Source organism: Muscardinus avellanarius (assembly GCF_963383645.1).
Source record: "Muscardinus avellanarius genome assembly, chromosome: 12".
Classification (NCBI taxonomy): Eukaryota; Metazoa; Chordata; class Mammalia; order Rodentia; family Gliridae; genus Muscardinus; species Muscardinus avellanarius.
The window spans coordinates 92,031,245-92,058,460 of NC_137798.1; the positions used below are offsets into that span (position 1 = coordinate 92,031,245).

The 27,216-nt window shown below is 42.0% G+C and overlaps 1 protein-coding gene across 1 annotated transcript in view; it reads right to left on the reverse strand.

The window, feature by feature from the left end:
• KCNK10 (potassium two pore domain channel subfamily K member 10) overlaps nucleotides 1-27,216 on the reverse strand; it is a gene marked incomplete at both ends in the record, with an annotated part of 143,870 nt that overhangs the window by 53,051 nt on the left and 63,603 nt on the right. The window contains one exon of the mRNA XM_080707368.1: nucleotides 4,527-4,644. Within this exon, the coding sequence (XP_080563494.1) occupies nucleotides 4,527-4,644 (118 nt within the window). The remainder of the gene's footprint in view (nucleotides 1-4,526; nucleotides 4,645-27,216) is intronic.

The window sequence follows — 27,216 nt, forward strand, 5'->3', positions numbered from 1 at the left end:
CACACCTTCTCTTGGTTCTGACTCTGAAGAACTCTCACTGGGTACTGGGGTTCATGAAAACCTTTCTACCTCTGGGCTACACTCCCAGACCTATTTTATATTGTTTTTTTTATTTGGAAACAGGGTCTCTTAAGCCAGCAAGGCTGGCTTCGAAACTGCGTGATCCTCCTGTCTCTGCCTCCCAAGTGCGGGGATTACAAGCATGCATCACCACGCCTGGCTATATATATCTTTCTTAACTTCACCAATGTACAAGCAACATAGATCCTAAAAGCTACATTTAAAAACAAACAAAAATCTGTGCCTCTAAAACACTCCTTAAGCCAGGTGTAGTGGTGCACACCTGTAATCCCTGTCACTTAGAGGTAAAATGTCCCTGGGTTCAATCCTCAATTCCACAAAAAATGAAAATAAAATAAAATAATTCTAGCCAGGCATGGTGACACACGCTTGTAATCCCAGTACCTGGGAGGCTGAGACAGAAGGATCACACAGGTTCAAAGCCAACCTCAGCTACTTAGTGAAGCTCTCAGAAATTTAGTGAGACCCTGTTTCCAAACAAAATATAAAATAGGTCTGGAAGCATAGCCCAAGGGTAGAAGGCTCCTGGGTTCCATTCCCAGTGTCAATAAATAAATAAATAAATAAATAAATAAATAAATAAATATAACCTTTAGCCTCTAAAACATGCACAAATAAGAAATAGACTGTCAACTCTGTGCATCAAAGGAAAGGACTTCCTGGAAGGTATAATTGGACCCCACAGAGTAATAGAGTCAGAGATCCTAATAGAGTCAGAGATCCTCCCAGAAAGTATAAACAAGTTGTAATAAAGAAGCCCTCCCATGGTGAGGGCAGAGAGTCTCTCAGTACCTGTCCATCACTGGCCTGGGTCAACAGCTATGTGTCTCCCATTCTTATGACTGAGAATTTTTATTGTGATGCCATTTCTCTGTTGTATGGGAACAGAATTTCTTCAAACTCGTTTTCTACAGAGCTGCAAGCAAAATGTATCTATAGATTCCAAAATATGTGTAAGAACTATCAAAGGCAGGTGAGAATGAACAGAAGCCATATGGGGGCAAAAAGATAGAATGATGAAAGGACCCATTATGGGCAAGCTTCAGAAAGTACCAGCAGATACCCAAGTATACCAATAGGGTCTCGCCTTGAACTGTAAAAGGGATATTCTTGGATGCACCTGGTATCGAATATAGGATGAAAAGAGATGGCAAAAGCCATCCTGAATTTGATCTGGTTCCGAAAACAAAAGAATCAAGACTCTACAGAGAAAAACACGGATGGGTCATACCTTCAGGAAGCGCTCGGCTTCATCAACGGGCAGCAGAAATGAAGAGAGTTCAGGAGGTGCCCTGTGGAAGTGCTCTGCCCCACCTGCTCTCCTCGTTCCAGACCCACAAACACAGGTTATGTGTTAATGTTGTTCAGGAGTATCTGGATCCTTGGAGGTTTTTAAAACTTATTTTAAAAAGAACCTGCCTGACCCAGCACAAATATAAAGCTTCCATAAGAAAAAGTGTGAAAAGAAGAGTAAAACTTTACCAATGGATGAGAGATACTCCCCAGAAAAATGGTGCCTGAACCAGACAAAAACTGTAACTGACTATAAAATGGTCACCTCGGAGAATCTTCCCCAAGAAACCTCAAAGCAGCAAGGCAAGAAGCCAGAGAAGGGATGGTGAGATGACAGGCACAAGTAGAATGTGAGCCAAGGAATTAGGAAAAGGGAAGAAAAGACCCCTAATAACTGCAGAAATGAAGATAAAATTGGAAGGAACATGTGGAGAGTAGGCATCGCGAAACATGCACACACAAAACGGAATAGAAAAGATAACAGTGAGAAAATGAAAACTAAATTTTCAGAGCTAAAATGAAATAGAAGGTAAATGACAGACATAGAAGTCAGGCAATGAAATGATAATATGTGCATAATTGGAATCCCAGAAGAACAAAACCAAAATCACACGGCGAAGAAAATGTTTAAGGATGGCCATCAAGAAGGCATTCATGAACCAAATGAAAGGGACAAAACATAGCAGTGTTATATGAAGTAATATTCTTTGAAGGAGTTAAACAAAAAGATCAAGACTGTGATAAAAGGGAAAAACATCAGGGCTGTCCAGCTGTCCGGCTTCTGCACAGCACCCCTAACATCAGAAGCCACGCCCACAGGACCGGTTACAAAGACAGCACCAGTCAGTGAGATCGTGAAATGGATTTCTTTCTTTCCTCCAAACTGTGTTTCAAGTGTAAGTCTACCATTGTGAGCAATGTAAGATCGCAGGGTTAGGGCATATTTGAGGTTTTTTGTTTTTTGTTTTTCTTTTGTTTTTGTTTTGTTTTGTTTTGTTTTGTTGTACTGGGAATTGAATCCTGGGGCATTCTACCTCTGGGCTGGGTTTTAAACTGGGCCTAGCAGTTTTAAAATTTTAAACAGAATCTTACTAAATTGCTGAAGGTCTTAATAAGTTGTTGAGGCTGGCCTCAAACTTCTGATCCTCCAAAGTTTTGAGACTACAGGTGTGCGCCACCACACCTGGCCTTTGATCCTTTTCTTTTCTTTTCTTTTCTTTTTGGTGGTACTGGGGTTCCTGGAAGCCCTTCTACCTCCGGGATACACTCCCAGACCTATTTTTTTATTTTTGGAAACAGGGTCTCTTATGCCAGCGCAGCTGGCTTCGAACCTGCGCTATCCTCCTGTCTCCACCTCCCAAGCGCGGGGATTACAAGCATGCGCCACCATGCCGGCCCCTTTGATCCATTTTTAAAGCAACTACTAAACTTAACTTCCAGCCGAGCAGGTAATGATAAAGATAACCATGTCAAACAGACTAGAGATGAACATTGGCAATATTTAACTGTAGAGCAACAACTAGTGCCAATGTATGTATAAGGGTAAGAGAAGAGAACGCAAAGTGTATGCCCTGGTGTTATATGCAGAAGGATACAAGGGGTGGTAGTTGGTGTTGGATGGGAAAGGAAGTTGGGAGGCCGAGTAAGTTCACTGACTGCAATATATGGAATCCCCAAGAGCCAGGAGTTGTTGTTTAAAGCTGACAAATCATATAATAAGAAGACATGCATGTTTAATCATTTAAATGTAAACATGTAAAAGATGTCATCAACTAATATTGTGTGATTTAAAAGGAGTGGGAGGAGAGATGTCACCTCCTGTAATGGGGCTCAGATAAGTACTAGTTAGTGAGAATAGGATACTAGGGTTATTGTATACTGTTATAATTTTAAATCTAGCTCCCAAGACAAAAAGACAAAACCCCCAACTATCATAAAACGCAAACATACACACATAAATAAAATGAGATAAAAATCTGTGCAGGAAAAAAGTAATCGTGGTGGTGATACATGCCTATAATCCTAGCTAATTGGGAGGCTGAGGCAGGAGGACTCCAAGTTTAAGGCCAGCCTGGGCAACTTAGAAACTCTCTCAAAATAAAAATGGGCTATAACTCAGTGGTAAAGTTGGGCATGGTGGTGCACACTTTTAATTCCAGTATTCGGGAGGCTGCGACAGGACAATTGAAGGTTCGAGGACAGCCTCCGTAAGTAGTGAGACTCTCATTAACATAGTGAAAACTTGTTTCAAAATAAAAATAAAATACAGGGGATCGTGTAGCTCAGAGGTAGAATGCCCCTGAGTTCAATCCCCAGTACCACAAAAAATAAAAATAAATAAATAAATAAATAACTCAGTGGTAGCACATCTTTGGGTTTAATCCCCAGTACTACAAAAAAAGAAGTAATCATAGTTCACCTTATGAAAAGAGCATTTACCTAGTCAATTTAAGGAAAATTTCATCTAAATTTATTTGGGAAGATCTAAATTATATTGGGAAGATAGGGAGACAGGAAGAGAGGCCTTCTGCAGTGGGGTAGGGAGGAAGAAAATGAACTTCTCCTCTTCTACAATGAGAAGTCAAGAAGTAACTCCTGAATTCAAAAGTTCCAGAAGTAGCAATGCAAGCATCATATCTAAAGACATATAGATCAATACCAAAAACCATCAAACAAAAAAAGTTGAAAGTGGTTCTTTCCAGAAAGGTGGAAACAGAGGAAAGAGACAGAGAGTGGGGTTTTTTTGTTTGTTTGTTTTTTGGGGTTTTTTTGGTTTGTTTTTTTTTTTTCATAACAAACTTGGTAGAAACATTTTGGTTCTCTGATCTATAACTTTCATAAGAAGTACCACCTTTACAAAAGAATTTGAGCTCAACAGAGCAATCTGTGTTCAACTGACCAGATCAGGTTTGTGATGTCAGCCTTTTTATTAGATCCTCTCAAATGACACACTCGCTAGCCTTTTGTTTTGAAGAGTCTTCATTCTGCCTTTTATTGAAAATCAACACAAGGACGGTATTCGTTTGCTGGTGTTTCATGAGCCTCCTGTTAGCCTCAAATCCCCCTGTATCTGTACCTGTATCCAGGCACGCTGGCTAACCACGGCTCAGGGTGGCCTGCAGGGGAGAAGGTTTCAGCAAAGAAACGGATACCTATGGTGGTGATGACGGTCCCAGCAAAGAAAAAGGCACTTCCGAGGTCCCAGTGACTGTTGCTGTTAGATGAGTTTCCTATCGGGCTGACTCCCGCATTGTCTGCATCCAGGGCATGCTGCAAAGGAAGGGGGAAAACACAAGATTCAGTTTAAAAATTTATTTTTTGATTTTCCAATTTGCTTTCCTGCTCAAGAACTAGGTAAATAAATCAGGGTATAGTCATAAAGTGAAATACTATGAATACATTTACAAGAATGCAAATGTAAGTTTTAGGCAGAAGGAGAAAAACTAGAACATATAGTACGGTGTCATTTATATAAAACTTGCAGGCACAAGATGACCTGGGTTATGCAAAAGGTCAACATACTACTGTCCATACACATCAAAAGACGCCTGAAAGAGCATTCATCACAAGTGGTTGTTTCTAACAGGCAGGATGTCAGTTGCTTTCTGTGCTCTACTCTTTTCTGTCTTATTAGAGTGTTTTACACTGATCTTGTCCACAGCACAGGAGTTAGGCACTTAGGCTCCCAGGTCAGACCATCTTGGCTCTGCCCCTTATTAACTTCTCAACTCCCAACAAGTTACTATTTCAACTTCTCTGACCCTAGTTAACTCATTCGCAAACAAGAGGTAAAACCTTCCTACAGAGAGCTGTTCTAAGAATTGAAGGTACTGGTCCATGTAATAGCCATTGCTCAATGTTGACGTTTGTTAAGGTTTAACAAAGACAGTCATGCATTGTTTAATGCCAGGGATAGTTCTGAGAAATGCATGATCATTTCATCATGTGAACGTCATGGAATGTACTTAAACTGAAATGGCTACAACATCACTAGGTGATAATGATGGACCACATACATGATAACCCAACGAGACCATCATATACGTGGTCCATCGTCTACTGAAATGTTATGCTGGGCCCAACTGTAACACACACACACACACACACACACACACACACACACACTGTTCTCTTTTGAAATAAACTTCAATAAGGTTTAAGGTATATGCATTTGGAATTCCATACATCTTTAAACTTCCACTAAATCAGCTTCAGTGATTAGCAGGACACCGCAGGAGATGCCCACTAGCTCCTCTCTGCTTTTGCTTATGCCCTCCTGCACGCTGCACCCATTTTTTTTTTCAGAGTCTAAGTGAAGTTCCCACTTCTGGGAGATTCAGTGTGTGCACAGATGCCCCACAGTTGCCCCCTTTCCTGGGCTCACACTTCTGCACCAACTGCACATGCCCCTAAAACCCTTCCCCAGCTTCATGAGGAGCGGAGGGTGAAACCCCCTCCGCAGCCCTCGCTGAGCTGGCCCTGCCCGCCTCACTCAGGCCAGAAGAGAAGGAGGGAGGTTCTATCACTGCGGCACGAGTGTGTGCTGTCCACACAGGTGAGCTGTGGCCAGAAAGGGACAGGTGGAGGCTTCGGAGAGGAGGTGCCAAGCACACGAGTTGCTTCTGGAACAACAAATAGAGAGACTCCATTTCCTGGGCAAAGTTGGAATAACCCTGCGTAGAGAGGGCAAGACTCAAATATTGAGATAAGATTATATTTATCCTCAGCAATGCCCATTAAGCTTTGTTTAAACAGGCACTTAGTGACTGTCACAAACCCGATTACAACTGAGAAAAAGCCAATCATCATTTTGCCTTTAATAATGTTATTTAATGAACTCTTTCAAACTCTCTACACCAGGGATCAGCAATCTTTTCTATGAAAGGCCAAATAGCAAATGGTTTTGCCTTGGCAAGCTACATATGGTCTCAAATGCTGCAAATTTTTCTTTTCTTTTCTTTTCTTTTTTTTTTTTTTGGTGGTACTGGGGTTCCTGGAAGCCCTTCTACCTCCGGGCTACACTCCCAGACCTATTTTATATTTTTGAAACAGGGTCTCTTACGCCAGCGCGGCTGGCTTCGAACCTGCGCGATCCTCCTGTCTCCGCCTCCCGAGCGCGGGGATTACAAGCGTGTGCCACCACGCCCGGGTCTTTTCTTTTTTTTTTTAATAAACCTTGAAACATTCCAAAAATCATTCTTACCTCAGACATGGTACAAAAACAAGTTACAGGCTAGATTCCCAGATTCGGCAAACAAAAAGGCAATTTACTGGATAATAGGTGAAAAAAATCTCTTTTGATTGAGTCCTTAGACTATTCATTTTTGCCTTTAAGAACATAAAATATGATGAAAGATGTAGCCAGCCACCATTTGTAACATAAACCCTGGCATGCCAGAATTTAAAATCTGATTTCATGGGCCGTGTACAGACTGTCTTTGCCAATGGTTTATATTGGCCTAAATGACAAGATCATTTTTTCATTCAGAGTTATATTCTGCACTGCTTTTGAGGGGAGACAGATGGTGAGCCCTTTCTACTGATAAAAGATCCATTTTTCACTGTATTATGTGAGTGATATCAGACCAAACCACAAAGCCTCAAACCAAGTGTTTATAACCTCATTATCCATCTAGCACTGATGGACCCACTTGGAAATTTCACCCCAGAGAAAGTTCTAGATGTCAGTTACTCAGGTTACCTCAATCACACCATAGATACCCAATATTTATATCTCCCCTAGAGCTACAAAGAGAGTTTAAGCTAATTCAAGTTTCACAGTGCTGAGAATCACACATAAACGTTATTAGCAGACCCAGTATGGTACATGAAAATAGAAATTTACAGGGAAGACGAATGGGGATGATTATTTGTTTCATAAAAAAAACATCCAAAGCAAGATGCCTTTCCAAGTTTCATTTTTCTTAAATTAATGCAACTTATAAATATATGATGTTTGCATACATAACCTTCAAGGGAAGGGTTTGCCAGTGGAAAACTAACATTTGTTAAGTGCCTGCATTTAGACAGGTGCTTCAGAAATGCTATTCCATGTCATCTCTCTGCAGCTTGCAAAATAGTAGTATCATTCTCACTTTAGAGAAGAGGAAGTGGGCGCTGAGCACTTAAGTAATTGGTCCTATGTCACACAGCCAGGAAGCAGAGAAGCCATGATTCCAATATTGATTAGCCCAAATCAAATGATTTTGCCCTTTTCTCCATATATGGTACAGGGAACACACACTACCCCTTCCCATTCCCATCCTTTTCCCAGATCAAGATGAAAGAGGAGGGTAGCCATTGTCCAAGAATCTAGACAGAAGGGACCATTTCTACACTGCTTCCTGGAACATTTAAGTGTGCCCCAAACTTCATTTGGCTGTTGGAGCTGGTGAGCGCTGTACTATACAGCAATAAAATAAAATAATAAACGCACTAAAAAATTGTAAAGGGGGAGCAGAGAAAACAGAAAGAAGAACCTAAAAAAGAGAAAGAAAAGAAAGAGGTATTAGTTGACAATTGGGAAGTCCAAGCTCAAGTAATTTGGGGAGACTTGTGAAGAAAAGCTCCCTCTAGTAACCAATTTTAACTTGCTTTGTATCTGTGATGCAAATTACCCCCCCCAAATCTTCAGTACAGTGGGCAACATACCCAAATGCCTAGACAAAGCAGTTTGGGGGGAATATATAAGGTTTGTTATGGGCACAATGGGACCTCTGAGCTAATTCATTAGGAGTAAGATTTCGATCTAGATGCAAGAAAGATAAAAATAAGCAAGAAAAATTTAAAAAAGATAAAATATTAAGCTCCCCCCAAATTCTCTCTTATTCTACCTCCAAGTTACATCCCCAGATCTTTATTTTGAAACGGGGTCTCACTAGGTTGCAGAGACCCTCACTAAGTAGCTGAGGGTGGCCTCGAACCTGTGAGCCTTCTGTCCTCAGCCTCCTAAGTACTGGGATTGCAAGCGTACACCACTACGCCCAGCTCCCTCTTATGGTTTGGATCTAGAATATTCCCCCAAAAGCTCATGTGTTGAAAGCCTGATACTTAAAGAATAAGGTTCAGAGCTAGGACATGGATGAACGGGGTGGGTCACTGAGGGCTTGGTCTGGAAGGCTACTTCTATCCCTGGTACCCTCCTTTCTCTTTCTCTGCTTCCTAGTTGCCACAAGCTGAGCAGCTCTCCTCTGCCACACCCTGCCACCACCATGATTCTGCCTTGGAGCCAGCCAGCCATGAACTGAATATCTGAAACCAGGAGCCAAATAAACCCATCCTCCTCTAAGTTGTTCTTGTCAGGTGCTCTGGTCACAGTGATGAAAAGTTAACAATAGTCCCCAAATTCTTAGCAAGGCTTTGGATAAATCCCAGCCCCAGAGGTCTGATTCTAACTAAAATTAAATGAATCAGCAAATTGGATATAACTGATTACTGTCATTTTAACTAGGAGCATTGTTTTTTGAACTGAGATATAAATGTTGTACATATTTATGGGTGCCATGTGGTATTTTGATACATATACTGATAGATGTATAATGTTAAAATCAGGGTAAACATCTCTATCTTCTTCAATAATTATAATTCCTTTATAATGAAAATATTCAAAATACTTCTAGCATTACATATTATACACACACACACACACACACACACACACACACACACAAAGTAGGAGCATCATTTCTAGCTCAGTAATAATTCTAAATGAGTTCATAGCTCTAATTGTTATTAATTCTAAAGAATTTTCCAATAATCTTTTTTTTTGTGTGTGTGGTACTAGGGATGGAACCCAGGGGGGCTTCTACCTCCAGGCTACAGCCCTGACCTATTTTATATTTTCTTTGGAAACAGGGTCTCACTAAGTTACTAAGAGCCTCACTGAGTGGCCGAGGCTGGCTTCGAACCTGCGCGATGCTCCTGTCTCAACCTCCCAAGTACTAGGATTACAAGCGTGCACCACCACGCCCAGCTCCAATTATCTTAATTTTGAAGTCGAGTAAAACTTTTTAAAATTCAATGCATTTGCTTTAAAGTTTTTTATTTCTCTACTCAGGCTGCAAAAGTGAAGATAAGCTATCCCATTAGGAATGTCTGAGTGCACAGATAATGAAATGACACAATTGAGTTGTGCGCAGTTGAGCTTAAAAGATGCTATGGGGCAGAAGTTCAACAAACATCAGCATCAATTTAAACCACAATCTTAGACTTGACAAGCATCATTTGTTCACCAAGAAGTTCAACCATTATCAAGAGAAGTCTTAGAAAGGTCTTCTGAGCATGGTGGTGGTGGTGGTGGTGATGATGATGATGATGATGATGATGATGGAGGAGGAGGAGGAGGAGAAGATGAAGAAGAAACATTGATAGATATGATAGATAGATGATAGATAGATAGATAGATAGATAGATAGATAGATGCATACATACATAGAGGAATGGATTGCTATAGATAAGAAGGCATTACTTTATATTTTAATTCCATCACTTCTTGAATTTTCTTTTTAGCCTCTAAGTTAGAATTTTCAGCACCCCCCCCCCAGCTTCCTAGCACTCAGCAATGAATGCAATGCTTAAGTCAATAATAAATGACAGTACTTGGGGGAGCTGAAATGGAAGGACTGCAGGTTCAAGGTCAGCCTCAGCAACTTAGCAAGGTCCTCAGCAACTCAGTAAGACCCTGTTTCAAATTAAGAAATAAAAGCTGGGTGTGTGGTGTACACTTGCAATCTCAGTACTTGGGAGGCTGAGACAGGAGGATCAAGGGTTCGCAGCCAGCCTCAGCTACTTAGTGAGGCCCTCCACAACATAGTGAGACCGTTTCAAAGTAAAGAATAAAAATCAGGGCTCGGGGCATAACTCTGAAGTAGAATGCCCCTGGGTACAATCCCTTAGTACCGCAAAAAAAACAAATAAATAAACAAGAAATAAAAAGAAATAGGGCTAGGGGTATATCTCAGAGGTACAATGCTCCTGGGTTCAATCCCCAGTAACACAAGATGGTAACAACAACAACAATAATAATGATAATATGCATGAACAAACTAAAATAATAAATGTAGGAACATAATCTTCCCAGGGGTATAAGAAAACTTTGGGGTTTTTTTTGTTTTTGTTTTTGTTTTTGTTTTGCGGGTCTGGGGATGGAACCCAGGGGCATTCTACCTCTGAGCTACACCCCCTGCCCTATTTTTTATTCTTTTTTATTTTGAAACCGGGTCTCACTGAGTTGCAAAGGGCCTCACTAAGTAGCTGAGGCTGTCTGCGAACCATGATCCTCCAGGTCTCAGCCTCCCGAATGCTGGGATTACAAGAGTGTGCCACCACACCCGGCTTAGAAAACTTTTACTTCGGCTGGGCGTGGTGATGAACGCTTGTAATCCTCGCTCTTGGGAGGCAGAGACAGGAGGATCACGCAGGTTCAAAGCCAGCCACGCTGGCTTAAGACACCCTGTTCGTAAAATAAAAAAGTATAAAATAGGTCTGTGAGTGTAGCCCGAGGTACAAGGGCTCCCAGGAACCCCAGTACCACCAAAAAAAAAAAAAAAAAAAAAAAAGAAAAGAAAAGAAAAAGAAAAAGAAAAAGAAAGAAAGAAAAAAGAAAGAAAACTTTTACTTCTTGGTAAACCAGACAGAAGTAACACCTCTCCTAAAAGTGTGTGTGTGTGTGTGTGTGTGTGTGTGTGTGCGTGTGTGTGTGTTAGATTTGTTTTAGTTTTTAAACAGTGAGGAACTGACCTAGAGAAGGACGAGACCTGAAAGAATTTGTGTCTCTCCTTCCTCCCTCCTCCCCTACCTCATGCATTAAGACCATCTTGAAAGCATGAGAGACATTGCAACCTATTGCAGAGCAAGCCAGGCCTGAGGCCGACTTGAATTGAGAGAGGAGGGGAAGGTAATTCTTCCCCTGGCAGGAACCCCTCCCAGGTTGCTCCCAGAAGGCAATGCTGGGCTGTGTAAATCACCATCCCCGACAGTGCCAGATACCATCATGAGTGTTAGTTCTGCCCAGGGAATGAATGATGGCTGACAAGGGACCAGTAACTGTCCAGGGCTTTTCTCCTATGATCTGTGTATTCGGTGAGATCATCCATTTCTCTGTATCACTCTGGGCCACCAAAAAAAAAAAAAAAAAAAATAGAAAGATAAACAAGTGGAGCAATAATTACTCAGCTTCTCTCAGATTTGCTGAAAACTCCAGCTGACCCATGCCACGCGCCTGGACACCGGTTGCTAAGCTAACTGTGGGATTTGTTGTTCAAACCAGATCTGGTAGCAAGTAAGCCGGGAACACAGCACACAAGTAACCCAGGACGCATAGTCATTTTGTTAATACTTACACCGTACCCCTGGGACAAAAAGAAAGGACCTCATCTGAGGGCACAACAGTGGCTCTGTGCCCCTGATGGTCTCGACCTTCCAGAGCAGTCAGCAAAGGGATTTATGAATCGCATACTCGGGGACTGAGGCGGAGCAAGGGCACAAGTGTGGAAAGTGGCCCCATAAGTGTATCAAAAACGAGCAGACTTTTGGCTATTAATGGAAAGAAGGAAAACCAGAAAGGCGTGGCAGACCACACCCATTAAACCCAAAGTTGCCCTCTAATGATTCAAAACACCAACAATAGGGTGACACCGTCTATCTAGCTCCTCATTGGTTTGTGGCAAAGAGCCTCAGGCGAGAGGCAGAGGAATATTAATTTGTTTGCTATAACTGATTTTCCTTCCCCCTGCTTCAGAAGTACTCCACGTATAAATATTCCACAGACACAGAAATGTTTGTTGGGGGAGGGGGCTTTGCCAAATGCAAGGCTGCGTCCAAACATTCCCTGTACAGTCTTGGCTTCAATAGAGACGGAGGGAGCATATGCACCTCAGACACTCCTCTTGCAACAGAGAAAGCACTTGGATAAAATAAAAAACGTTCAACCTGTGCAAATTACTCTGCTTCTCCAAGCCTTGGTGTCTTCTTTGCTAAAACAAGAAGCTAATATCTTCCTTGCATGATCGTTGCCAAGTTTCCTTTTATTTTTTTTTAATGTATGCAAGACTTTGGGCACTGTGCCTTGACATTCTTGTATAGTAATAATAATAGAATTCCTGTCTGAGTACCTCCTAGTGCACAGCTGAACTCTTCCTTCTTGAAGACCATGTGTGATGGGCATTGCTACCTTTTCAGAGAAACACAGGAGACTTGGTGTACCTGGTCCACAGCACACAGGTGGTGCACGGCAAAGCTAGAAAACAATGTTAGACTTGCCTACAGGAAGTTTGTCATGCTCAACTCTAGAAAGCTGGCTTCTCTCCACCCTGAGTTCTTATTTCTCTCTCTCTCTCTCTCTCTCTCTCTCTCTCTCTCTCTCTCTCTCTCTCTCTTTTTTTTTTTTTTTTTTTGCAATACTGTGGATGGAACCCAGGGGCATTGTACTTCTGAGATACATCCCCAGCCCTAGGTTTTTTTAGTCTTTTTTTATTTATATATTTATTTTTTATTGATTTATTTTTTGTGTGTGGTACTGGGGTTCCTGGAAACCCTTCTACCTCCAGGCTACATTCCCAGACACCTATTTTTTTATATATATTTTTATTTGGAAACAGGGCCTCTTAAGCCAGAGGGGCTGGCTTTGAACCTGCGGAATCCTCCTGTCTCCGCCTCCCAAGTGCGGGGATTACAAGCGTGCGCCACCACGCCCAGCTAGTCTTTTTTATTTTTGAAACAGGGTTTCACTGAGTTGTGAAGGGCCTTGCTAAATAGCTGAAGATGTCCACAAGCCGCGACCCTTCGGTCTCAGACTTCTGAATGCTGGGACTACAACAGTGTACCACCACACCTGGCACCATCCCAGACACTCTTGACCCACCTCCTACTTCCTGCTCACACACAAACTAGGACACCTCAACTCTTTGAAAGACTGAGGGAAGAGAGAAAAGAGGCCTGTATATGCATCACCTCCCAGACAGGAAGATAGCCAATATGGTGACCACATTGTATGCTGGCCTGGCCACCTGAATACCCCCTATCCCCTCAAAGTCCCCCACAAAGTGATGCCCATAAAAGGCAAGGAGGGGGGCACCTCCAGGACTGTGGTAAATATTATGACTATGTTTACTTTCCTGCTGCCCTGAGTAGTCAGGTAGGTGCAAATATTAGCCTTTCATTGGGTCCCCAGGGCAGCCAGATAACAGCCTTTCACTAAAACTTTACAGTCTGTTTATAAATCTAAAGTGAAGGACACCTGCAAAAGGGACAGATGAGCAGAGAATCTGGAAATAAGAGAAGCCTAAGATAAGGTAGCCTGGCCCTCCATAGCCCATGATCTGAGACAAGCTGGCTTTCCTTGTGACCCCCAGTTAATCCTTTGGACAGGGGAATGGTCCTGATCTCCATTCATTAGCACTTTTGTGTATACTAATGACTTATCCATCCCAACCTTGTCATGGAAGGCCAAGCCACATTTGGGAAGCTTGTTTATCTTCTAAATTGTGCCTTATTATATACAATGAAAAATCTCAATCTCTCTCTCTCTCTCTCTCTCTCTCTCTCTCTCTCTCTCTCTCTCTCTCTCTCTCTCTCCTATAATGAGGAGGAAAATATGAGAATGTTTTTTTCCCTTTGCAATACTGGTGATTGGACCCAGGAACATTCTGCCACTTGGTTGCATCTCCAGTCCTTTCTATTCATTGTTATTATTATTTTGAGACAGAATCTTGTTAAATTGCCCAGGCTGGCCTCAAACTTGAGATTCTTCTATCCCTCCACAAGTCACTAGGATTACAGCCATATTCTATTGTGCCCAGCAAAGTAAGAGAAAGTTTAAACCACAAGGAAAGCATTAAGTCCACTAAGGAAATCAGGACATATGCATCTACTTTAATTCACTCAGTAACTTTCCGACTAACAGCCACCCTTTCTTCTCAGTTTGGACTCCACCTCTACAGACTGAACAACTTTTGCCAAGTGATGTTGAAAAATCACGCTGGTCCTGAGGATAATATTTGATGTATACATATATGCCCTGCATTCTCTGCACTTGAGATGATTACTATTGAACATAAATCTATCCAATTTCTGTAATAAAAATAAATAACACTAAAATAATGTAATAGGTTACAAAAGCAGCTCCAGGAATCCTGATTCATTGCAGCATGAACTAGATGAGAGATTGTTATTCCTCTTATTGTCACTGCACTGCAGAGGCCTGAAAGTTAACAGATGATTAATAACGCCATAAAAAAAGAGATGCTCCTGCTACATGGTTTTTGTTGTAGCTATTTTCTTAGAATTCCTTAGAGCTCTTGAGTAATTAAAATTAATCCCAAATTAACCTTTTATGTCCTGTGCCCTTTTGGAGAATGAGTCACCACCTACCACCAGCAAGTCTCTGATAAGCACAGTGTGATAAGGGGGGCAGACAAGGAAGTAGAGATAACCCCAGAGACTTTGAAGGAAAAAGTTCTACAATACCCATAACAGTCCTAGTAGTCAGAATCTGCAATGTACTATAGTGACTCCGGTTTCCCAAGGCTGGGATTGCGCCCCCCAAGGGACACTGAACAGATCCAGGGAGGGCAGTAGTAGCCTCGGGTGCAATTAGGGGGCACTGAGTAGAAATGAAGGGTGATAGAAGAGCCCAGGGGGGTTCTGAGTAACTTTTGTAAAGGGGATGGTCAGCAGGAATCTATACCTGACTCACTGTATTTGGTTCCTCATAAAAATGCTATATTAATAGGATCTATTACTGCTCTCATTTTATAAATGAAACAACAGAAAACAAAAGTATTTCACCCAGGGTTACAGTAGTTAGTAAGCAAAAGAGTTGAGACTGGTTAAAGTCCTCTCTTTGACTTCCTGCCTTCTCCTGTCTCCCACAAATAGCCCTGTATCCAGCTCATAAGCATTTTTCTAAAGCATATCGATTATGTCACCTTATAGGGCAATACAGAGAAATAAGAATTTTGTCCTCATTTTTAAAAGAACAAAAAATAGAATCCTTTCTTACTAAGTCAGTTAACCTGCACCAGCAATTTTTTTTCTTCTCCTCACCAAAAAGGAAGGAGAAATAATCGGTCTCAATATACACAGATAAGCTACTCTTAATTGCAGACTTGAGTGATAACCCATGTACTTTGGTTTCAAATAAAATATATTGACCCAGCCTCAACACCTTATGTTAAGACAGAAAGCCCTGTCCCTCTGGGAGACAGCTAGCGAGCAGTCACAGCTCTCTATACTCTACTCACTGGTCAATCTCTCCCTTTTGGGGGTCTTGTAAGTTGAGTCAGAGACTCCTGCTCTGTGACTAGGGATCTTGGCACTCCTTTGCCTTCTAGAAGTAATCACAGTAGGCTCTATACACGTCAAGTCATTCCTTCACCCAGGAGTGAAGTATGGTGGTTAAAAAGCCAGACTGGAGCCAGACTACCCCATGTACATATCAGTTCTTCATCTCACTTAAGCTTAGACAAGTTATCTAATTTCTCTGTTCCTGGTTAACTTACCCCTATCTCAAAGGATCACTGTAATGATTAAATGAACCACTATATATAAGGGACATAGAAGAGTAAGCACTGGGCAATGTTAGCTAGTGACATAAATGAACACTCTACTGCAAGCTCCTTCAGGGCAGGGTGATGGCACTGCGCATATTTTGATATTTTTTTTAATCATTAGAGCCTAACATGGTACCTGCTTCATGACAGGTACTCAGTAAATATTAGATTTGCTGAATAAATCTAATATTAGAGGTTTACTTTATTGAGTTATCTAAATGAATACATTTGGTTATAAGTAATGAGAATAATTTATAAGCCACACACCATCAAAATCTCATTATCATATTGTATACACAGCAACACTTTAAATGAGAACAAACATGTGCACATTTGTATAGAAATGTGGGCATGGTACCCATTCATTCCTGGGTTTAGGTTTTATTTTTATGAGAGTTTTTTTGGTTTGGGGTTTTGAGAACACTGAATTCTCATTTGCAAAATTCATTTCCCGGTGCCATGCCAATTTCCATTAGCACTTTAATTTCTGGCTTAAAAGCCTTAGATCTTCACAAAACACAGTGATGGAATCAGTAAGCCTGGGGTAAAAACAATAACAATAATGAAGTGGAGGCCTTTCGAGGCAGGCTGGGGGCTGCAGGCCCAATTGTACATGCGTTGAACAATCTTTTACATGACCAATCCCCCGGTAAATGGGTAGAGCCTCTAACTTCAAGGTGACATCCAAGAGGAGCCCCTTTAAACCCCTCACGGCTGTCTGCACTAAGAACCGAAGCCTGTACCCACCAGAAGTCACCTGCTGCTGGGCTGCTGCCTAAGCTTCCTGGACAAAAAGAAACTTGGAAGAGAAGCAGCCCAGCACAGGAAAGGGGAGGCTGACCCAGTTGTGAAGTCTGGGGTCACAGCAAGGATTTCCACAGCCCAGTGCCTGACCATCTCAGGGGCCGTGCTTTCTAACAGACGTCTTTCCTTAAAACCCTCACATTCCTCAATCTGCAAAGCTTTGGGAGTTATAAATATCAAGGGAATCTGCTCATGCATAAAGAAGACAGAAAGAAGGTTTGGGAGAGAAGTTCTACTGACAACCAGACAGAAAAGAAAGGACTCCTATTCCCTAGAAACGAGACGATTTTCTGCTCTGCTTCTATGAAAGTTCTAAATGTAGGGCTCTTGGCCTCCCACAAGGATATAAAAAGTACCCAGTTCTTTATTGGTCACATCTTAATCACCTTTTATTGCCTGGCCACTATTGGGCCAGGCACCTCAACTTGCCCCCAGACACAAACTCACCCTCAAGGACCCCCGCTCACGAGGAGATAGATTAGAAAAGTGAAACAACCAGCTGAGAGTTAATTAAGCAATGTGAGTACTGAGTGCTATGTGGCCACGGGAAGGGCCCATGAACAGTGCCCCCAGGAGCTGAGCGGTTGCACCACTGAGGCTCTACCAGTTCAGAAATCCAGAACAAAGCATTTAGCAGAGCGACAACTGTGGAACTCCATAAATGCTCAGCTGTCAAATGACTGAATGAACAAATGACTTAAAACTGGTGATGAAATGAGTCAGTAGGCCAGAGCCCAGCAGCCCAGCATCAGGTCACAGGCACTCTGAGTCAGGAAGGTTATAGGTCACCAAGGTGCCTTCCTATTGGTCACTTGAATGGATTCCCCTGTGAGGGGGAATTGGCCTCTATCTGGTACACACTGTGTAGTCCGTCTGTGTCAAGCCAAGGAAAGAATCTACTTAACAGAGCACAGAAGCTGGGTGTGGTGGCGCACGCCTGTGATCCCAGTACTTGGGAGGCTGAGACAGGAGAATCGTGGTTCGAGGACAGCCGCAGCTACTTAGGCCCTCTTCAACTTAGTGAGGCCCTGTTTCAAAGTAAAGAATAAAATAGGGTTAGGGGTATAGCTTGGAGGTAAAATCCCTCTGGGTTCAATCCCCAGTACCACAAAAAAGAAAAAGAAAAAAGAGAGCACGGGCTCTGGGGTTGGAGAGATCCAGGTTCAAGTCCTACTTCTCCACTAGCAAGGTGTGAGAGCTTCACCTTCTATAAAATGGGTCAGTTACAGTGGCCACCTCTTGGGGCAACAAAAAGAGTCACATGAGGTTCAGTGATATAAAAAACAAAAGCTACCTAGCACCCGGCCTACACAGTCAGTGCTTAATAAATGGTGCCAAATGGTATTCATTAAGCACAGCTTAAGGCCCAAGTACTGAGCAAAGTACCCGAGATTCCATTAGGAGAGGATAAAAGTGCCTGAGCGTCATAAAACAGAAATCAATGACAGAGGTCCTGTTCACCCACATGAAGAGCCACTGAAGGAGCTGGAATGGGGGGAGCCCAGCAGGACAGAAGAGACATCTGCGCTGAAGGCAGGGAGGTCCAAGGAAGTCCAAGCCTAACTCACAGCAGGAAGACAAAAGCTTCAGAACTTTATTCAGGCAAAGAGACTGCCATAAACCCATGAACCAAAGCATGTGTGTGTGTGTGTGTGTGTGTGTGTGTGTGTGTGCGTGCACACATGCACATGGCTACTGGGGATTGAACCCAGAGGCACTCTACCTCTGAGCTACATCTCTATCCCTTTTTAGCTCTTATTTTAAAACACGGTCTTACTCAAGTGCAAGGCTGGCCTCGACCCTCTGATCCAGTACTTGGAAGTCTGAGAAGGTGCTCGTTTTAGGGTCCCCAGAGAGTTCTAAGAAATTAAGGAACTTTCCTGAGGCAAGGACCAAAGTCCAACAGGAAAGTTGTTTTTTTTTTTTTTTAGGCAGCAAAGCAACCTGCTCATCCCGACAGAAATGACAACAGGCTCCCAGAAGCATTCTCCGTTGAGAGAGATTTGCCTTTTGTTGTACGTCCAGATTCTTCGGATGAAAAACTCCCTGGTAGGCAGCTCTTCCAGAAATAAACCTTCTCCCATGAACTGACCCCTCTTCAAACTGGCTATTATCAGGAGCAGCAGCAACCAAGGGAACCACTGAGCACGTTCAAAGTCCTAAAACACCCAAGAATGCACACTCTGCACAATGCCTACTACAGATCACGGTCCAGCTGGCTGAAGCATCCTTCCTTCCCCTGTCAGTCAGCCATGCCTCTTCATGACTGTATTCTCTAAGAATAACAGAAGATGGAAGTTTTATGGCCCTCAGCAAGGCTAGTAGTACTAAGCTTCTGAGGCAATTGTATCCGGGACAGGGAGATAAACAGTTGAGGTAAGTGCTCCGTCCCGGATAAAGACGTTCTTGGAACAGAGTGGCTGTCAATCAAGTTCACAGAAACTTCCAAACCACATTTCATTTCCTTCATTCTGCTGCCAAAGAAATGTAACTGTATGCTTATCTCTGTCTTTTCAACTGCATTCCCTGCAATTCACTTTGAGAAGACAGCGGGAAGAAAACAGCCTTTCTGAGCAGGCAAGGCACTTCCTCACCTGCACTCTCGCCCGTGACCCCAATGAGAAGGGGTGTCATTTATTGAGGGGAACCTTAGGTTTGGTGAGTTAAGGGCCCAAGTCTATCTGATTCCAATGCGTCTGCTCCTCCCCTGCCTTGCACCTCCTTTGAAAACACAATCACCTAAACTTGCAGAGTTAGAACACCAAGCCCAGTTTCCCAAATCATTTTTCCTTCTCTTGCCAGTCTTTTTTTCCTTTGGAGTAAAAGCTTTCAGAAGAAGCCTTAACAGAGTTCAAGAAATACTTGCCATGGATGCCAGTAGGCAGCCCAGCACAGGTGTTAGGTGGCCGGGCTCTGGAGTTGTGCTTCCTGAGGTTCAAATCCCAATCTAGGAAAGTAAACCAGTAGGTGGTAGCTACTCTTTTATTTGCTAGGGTGATGGGGACTTAGAAGCATTTAGATTGAACTTAGAAGCATTTTACCTCCCAGATACACGCCCAGTCCTTTTTATTTTTTTAATTATTTTGTTTTGTTTTGAAACCGTCTCACTAAATCATGAGTACTGGGATTACAGTGTGCACCACCATGCTCAGCACTTTTTATTGTTCCCTGGGTTCTGTAGGATGCTGCACTTGCATCTCAGAGATAAGATTCTAGTTATGGGTGGATCTCCTGTATATAGGTCAGATTGCTGAGCCCCAACCTAAGAAACAAACTTATTCCAGTAGCAGGGATTAGTGTCTCCTTTCCAACATAAAAGGGGTTCACGTTGAAGGGCCTGACTCTTTCTGTAGAAGATCCACATGCCTAACTAGTAGTTAAAGAGTGATCAGACACTTCTTATTGACAGCCCTGGCAGCAGCAGGGAAAGTTATCTTTTTGTGAACACCCACCATGTGCCAACCATGAAAGCCCTTCTCATGAATTATTGCATTTATTCCTCTGACACTCTAACGGGAGGGGATTTTTCATTTTATTAATAAGAAAACTGGAGATAGAGAGGTTAGTAACTTACTCATGGTGTGTCTTACTCTTACCTTGTCTGTTTCAAACACCCAGCATGTTACCTGATACAACAGGAGTTTAGGAGCAATTCAAAGAATGAGAACATGGATGGGGGGATGGATGGATGGATGGATGGATGGATGGATGGATGGATGGATGGATGGAACCGTCTCCTTCATAACAACTATCCTTTCTCGCCTCTTAGGAACAGTGAATCATTAATCTCCTCCAGAGTCCCACAGCACCCCATAAAGTGGTTTAATTTGTCATACATTCCCCCCTGTTCTACGGCTTTTCTAAGCTATCCAGATATTTCATGGGGATGGTGCTGTTCTGAATACTCTGTGTTTGTTATTAATAATATGAATCACACCTTCCAGCTTCGCTTTATGGTGCATTGATTCAATCTAGCCAAGAGATATGACCAAATAAATATCATCAATCTAATTTTTTACCCACCAGCCACTTTTTGCAGATTCTGCTGAGATCCAACCTTACTATTTTCCCAGTTTAGGCCACAGTACACTGAAACCCTTTGAAATGTGAAGACAAACTGTTTTTACATACGGTTTCCCAGGAGCACTATATACAGTGCTGCCTAGAAGCATAAAATATGAAAATGCTCCCCTGGCCCATAAGTGTGGACACTTTCTTTTTTATAAAGGATCAATGAACTAAACGGCAAAACATAATGATTTGTTTCTCGATTAACACAGTGTCAGCAGTTAAACCTGCTTAACCCATATTGTGCGAAAGACTGCAGATAAACTCAAGTGCAAATCCTACACTTTAACCTGGAGGACTTCACGCTAAGTGAAATAAGACAGACGCAAAATGAACATATTCACTTACATATGAGCTCATGTATATGCCGAATATTTAAAAAGTTAAATAAATTGAAATAAAGAGTATAATAAGATGGTTAACAGGAGCAAGGAGAAGGAAAATGGAAATCACAAGTCAAAGGATACAAACGTGTAGTTAGGGAGAATAAAGAGGTCTAGAGATTGAATACACGGCATGAGGACTATAGTTAATATTGTATTATATTCCAAAAAATCTGCTAAAAGAATAGATTTTTGTTCCCTTATCACACAAAATAAATTACAGAAGCTGTTGAGCATGTTAATTGCTTGGCTATAGTAATTGTATCAATATTATATACCTTAAATATATATAATTTTAAGTATTAGTGATAGTAAAATAAAGATAGGAAAATAAAACTTACAACAATAAATTCTTATACCACAGAACATTCACTGAGGAGAGAGAAGTTTGCCTGTTAGGAAACAAGGCATACCAGTGCTTTTTTACTACTAAAATTCTGAAGAGTGTTAAACATTAAACAAGTATTTCACATTCGGGAGGCTGAGACCAGAGGATCGCGGTTCGCGGACAGCCTCAGCTACTTAGTGAGGCCCTCTGCAACTCAGTGAGACCCGGTTTCAAAACAAAGAATAAAAAATAGGGCAGGGACTGTAGCTCGGAGGTCAAATGCCTCTGGGTTCCATCCCCAAACACACACACACACACACACACACACACACACACACACACTAGTATTTCAGAGAGAGTTGATTGTCTTATAAAACAAGACCTACATTAAGGGCTTGTAGGCTCAGGGATGAGGCAACATGATGTCAGACAGACCTGATTTTGAATCCCAGCTCTGCAACTTTGGTGGTTAGAAAATTACTCAAACCCTTTTAACATCAGTGTCCTCATCCTATAAATGGGAAAAATAATACCAACTTCAAAGAGATAATGGGCATACAGTACCCAGCTCATAATAGCTACCTGATAAAGGACAGCTTTTCTTTAATTGTTATAAGATTTTCTGAAGTACACACACACACACACACACACACACACACACACACACATTCCATTTTACAAAGAAATCCTTGTGGTCAAAACAGGGGCATATGAGGAAGGAAACAGACCAAATAACATTATGTGCCTGTGTGATGTACCATTATAAATCTCACTACCATGTATAATTACAAAGCATGAATAAAAAATAATTTTAAAAGAAAATGTACATGATAGTATAAGTACCTTTAAAGGGGGGGGCAAAAGTTCAATGCAATCCCCATCTAAACACTAATGATATTTTTCATAAAACTAGAAAAAAATACCCTAAAATTCATAGGGGAAAAAAAGACCTTGAATAGCCAAGCAATCCTGAGCAGAAAGAATAAAGCTGGAAGTATCCCAACACCCAACTTCAAAACATAGTTCAGGGCCTTAGTAACCCAAACAGCACAGTATTATAAAATAGACATACAGAATCGAATAGACATTCCAAAATTAAATCCATGTAACTTTAGCCAACTGATTCTCAACAAAGGTGCCAAAAACATACATTGGAGAAAGAACAGCCTTTTCAATAAATGGTGCTGGAAAGACTGAATATCTACATGCATAAGACTGAGGCTTGACCACTCTCTCTCACCCTGTGAAAAAATCAACTCTCAATAGATCAGAAACCTTAATGTAAGACCTCAAACACTGAAGCTACTAGATGAAAACATAGGGAAAACACTTCAAGATATTGCCAAAAATAGTTGAGGAAATAAAAACAAGAATTGACAAAACGAGGTTAAACCAAATGAACAATCTGTACAGTAAAGGAAACAATCAACAGAGTGAAGACTCTGCCTACAGAATGGGAGAAAATATCTGTCCATATCTGAGAGTTAACATACAAGGAACATGAAAAACTTAATGAAAAAGTCATCTAATTAAAATGGGCAAATGATCTGGATGGACACTTCTCAAAAGAAAAAATATAAATGACCAACAAATATATTAAAGATTATCAGCATCATTAGTCATCAGGTAAATGCAAATCAAAACTACACTGAGATACCATCTCACCCCAGATTGAACAGTTCTTATAAAAAAAAATAACAGTCCTGGAGAGGATATGGAGAAAAAAAGGAACACATCCCTGTTGGTAGGAATGTAAGTTAGAACAGGCATTATATAGTACGCTGTGAAGGTTACTCAAAAAACTAAAAATGGATCTACCATATGATCCATCTATCCCAGTTCTTGGTATACATCCAACGAAAATAAAATCAGCATATCAAAGAGATACCTGCACTATTCACAATGACTAAGACAGGAAATCAACATAGGTGCCCATCAGCTGATAAAGCAATAAAGAAAAGCTATCTATACACAATTAAATAACATTTAGTCAAAGGAAGAATAAAATCCACTGTTTGCAGAAAAATGCATGGAACGAGAGGACATTATATTAAGTGAAATAAGCCAGGCACAGAAAGAAAAGTATTGCATATTTTCTCTCATCCAAGGAAGTTGAAAAAGTCAACTTGATAGTATAAGAGTAATTACTAGAGACTGTGAAAAGGGAGGTGGGGAAACATATGTTAGATCTGACCCACACACATAATATGCATGTATGGAAATATCACACTGAACCTTGCCAATATGTATAATTAATACATTTTAATAAAACATTTTAAATCATGGAGAATATGCATGCTCTGGTTTTAATTATGAAATGGCAGGGTGTTTTTTTTTAAGAGGGCAAAGGGCAATATCACTTACATGTGGAATCTAAAACAGTTGATCTCGCAGAAGTTGAGAGTAGAATGGTGGCCACCAGAGGCTGGGGGTTGAGGGGGTGGGACAAGGAAAGGTGGGTTGAGAGTGCTAAGTTATATTTGGGTAAAAGGAAGAACTTCTGTTCTTTTTCACAATAGGATGTCTATATCCTATTGTGAAAAAGAACAGATTATGTTATTAGTAACGATTATGTTCTCAACATTTTATATAAAGCTAGAAGAAAGAATCTTTAATGTTTTTATTATAAAGAATGGTAAATGTTTGGGTAGACAGATGTTTGTCCTAGCCAAATGTGGTTGTACAAGCTTGTAATCCCAGTACTTGTGGGGCTGAGACAGGAAGACAGGAGGTTCGAAGCCAGCCTCAGAAACTTTGCTAGACTCTCTAGAATTTAGCAATACTGTTTCCAAATATAAAAGAAATTAAATAGGGCTGGGAATGTGGCTCAGAAGCAGAATGGCCCTGGGTTTTATCCTCAACACCCCTACTCCCCTGCAAAAAAAAAAACTATAAAAATAGATATGTTTTCCCTGGTTTCAACATTATGCAATGTATACATATGTCTAAATATCACAAAATACCAAAATAAATAAATAAATCTAAATAAACCAGAAGAAAATATATGGAACAGGCCTTGATGACAACAGCAGAATTAGGGCCTCCCCCTGGTGTCCTTCATTCTAGCCTCTGAGCTCTTTCAGAAAGGTCATGGACCAGCCAATAAAGAAATGCAGAAATAATCAGCAAATGCATGAATAATCCCGGATACCTGGTGACATTGCCTATGCTAGAGACATACTCTGATATCTCACTCAAAAACATGTATCTAGACTTCCGGTAAGATGGCGACCGAGGAAAGCAGCACTTACAAGTCCCGCTAACAATTGAACTCTATTACCACAAAACCAGCACCTTTCAGAGCCAGAAAACACCACCAGCAAAGAAATAAAAACGGTAAATACAAGGGACAGAGAAAAAGGGCTGGAAAAACAAGACACCAGAAAAAAAACAGCCCGAAGGGCCGCCCCGGCGCGGAGCGGCCGGAGGAGCCGGAGCGGCCAGAGCCGCAGCGTAGAGAAGTCAGAGCCGCGGCGCGAAGTGGGGCGGCCGGAGCAGCCGAGCGGAGCGGCCAGACCAGCCAGAGAGGAGCGGCCAGAACAGCCGGAGCAGCCAGAGCCGCTTCGCGGAACCGCCGGAGCGGCCGGAGTGGCCAGACCCGCGGTGCGGAGCAGCCGGATCCGTGGTGCAGAGCAGCCAGAGAGGCCAGAGCGGCCAGACCCGTGGTGCGGAGCAGCCTGAGCCACAGCGCAGAGCGGCCAGAGCAGCGCGGCTTACATCTCCCCTAGCAGCACCAGGCTCCAGAGAGGAGGGAGACTCAAAACAGAGCTCAAATCCAGAGAGGAGGTACTCTGGCCTCACAGTCTAGGATGCAGAAGCAGTGTCTTACTGCTGGCGGCAGCGGCGAATTCACCAGACGGCCCTAGACCAACCCACACAACCAGCCACCAGACGCCTGAGAGGAGGGGTGGACAGCGAGCCAAGGTAATCCGCTGCTGAACAGCCGGGCGGCAGTCAGCAGTTTCTCCGGTGCAAGGAGTGTCTAAAGCTCCCAAGGGCTGGGCACAGCACACCTGGCAGGGACTCAGCGGAGCTCAAAACCAGAGAAGAAATAGGCCACATCACAGCCGAGGGCGTGGCAGTGGTGCCATATTGCCAGTGGCGGCAGCAGTGAATCCACCGAGTTCACTACAGCTCCATCAGCGCACTCAACAAATGTGAGTCAAATTGCGGCCCCAAGGGGAGAAATCCCAGTACTGCACTCCCAGGGACTTGCGCAGATAGTCTCCCTGGGTCGGAGATTTTAGCAGTGCAGCCCAGTGGGGGAGTGGCAGTGGCAGAGATATCATACCATAGTCACAACTCCCCGCTAGAGAACACCCAACTTGGCACCCCCCACGGTCTAAGCAGCCTCAATTGACTCCCTGGGTCTGAGACTTTGTGATACAACTCAGTAAAGGAGTAGTGGTGACTGAGATACCACAGACTTGAGATCCAGAACATCTTAAGTGAACTCGTAGTGACTCAGGGAAGAACCCAGAGAAGGCACAAACTTCCAAAATCATGGGAAAGAGAAATAACAATGGAGCAGTGAATGCCCACAACCCCACAACATCAGAATATGATAACCCAGAAATCCAAAGATCTCTAGAAGATCAAATTAGGAAAATAACTCTAGAAATAATAGAGGACTTTCGAAAAGAATTTAGAGAGAGTCAAAAAGAGATAAAGGATGCAATTAATGAAGTGAAGGCTTCAATTCAAAGTATAAACAACAGATTAGACCACATGGAGAATAGAATCTCGCTTCTTGAAGATGACCATTCCAAAAATGAACGCATAGTTTCTAATTTAGAAAAAAAAACCCGACAGCAGGAATCTGACATTGAAGAAATATGGGCCCATTTCAAGAGAGCTAACCTAAGAATAATTGGAATAGAGGAGGGAAAAGAAGGTGAAACCAAAGGGATCAACAATCTCTTCAAGGAAGTAATAGCAGAAAATTTTCCAAACATAGAGCAAGAGGTTGATACACAGGTCCAGGAAACTTATAGAACTCCCTTTAGACAGGATCAAAGAAGAGGATCCCCACGCCACATAATTGTCAAAATGACTAATGTGGAAGCCAAGGAGAGAATCTTAAAGGCAACAAAAACAAAAGGCCACGTGACATACAGAGGCAAACCAATTAGAATCACTCCAGACTTCCCAAACCAAGTTATGAAAGCCAGAAGGGCATTGAGTAACATATTCCAAACTCTGAAAGAAAACAACTTCCAGCCAAAAATTTCCTACCCAGCAAAACTATCCATCAAATTAGATGGGGAAATAAGAAGCTTCCATGACAAACAGCAACTGAAGGAATTTATGTCTTCAAAACCAGCGCTAGAGAAAGTACTCAAGGAGATTAACTGCAAAGAGGAAATGGGTAATACACGCCAGAACCAAAGAAACAAGAATTCCCATCCAGCAGACAACTAAGCAAAGAAGAATAAACAGTATCTCAAACAGAAATAAGATCTTAACATGTTGGGAATTAAAAATTATCTCTCTATAATCACACTGAATGTAAACGGCCTCAACTCCCCAATAAAAAGACATAAAGTGGCAAAATGGATTAAAAGCCAGAATCCATCCATCTGCTGCTTACAAGAAACACACCTTACAAGTAAAGATAGGAACAAACTCAAGGTAAAGGGCTGGAGCAAGGTTATCCATGCTAATGGTACTTGAAGACAAGCAGGAGTAGCAACTATGATATCAGACAAGT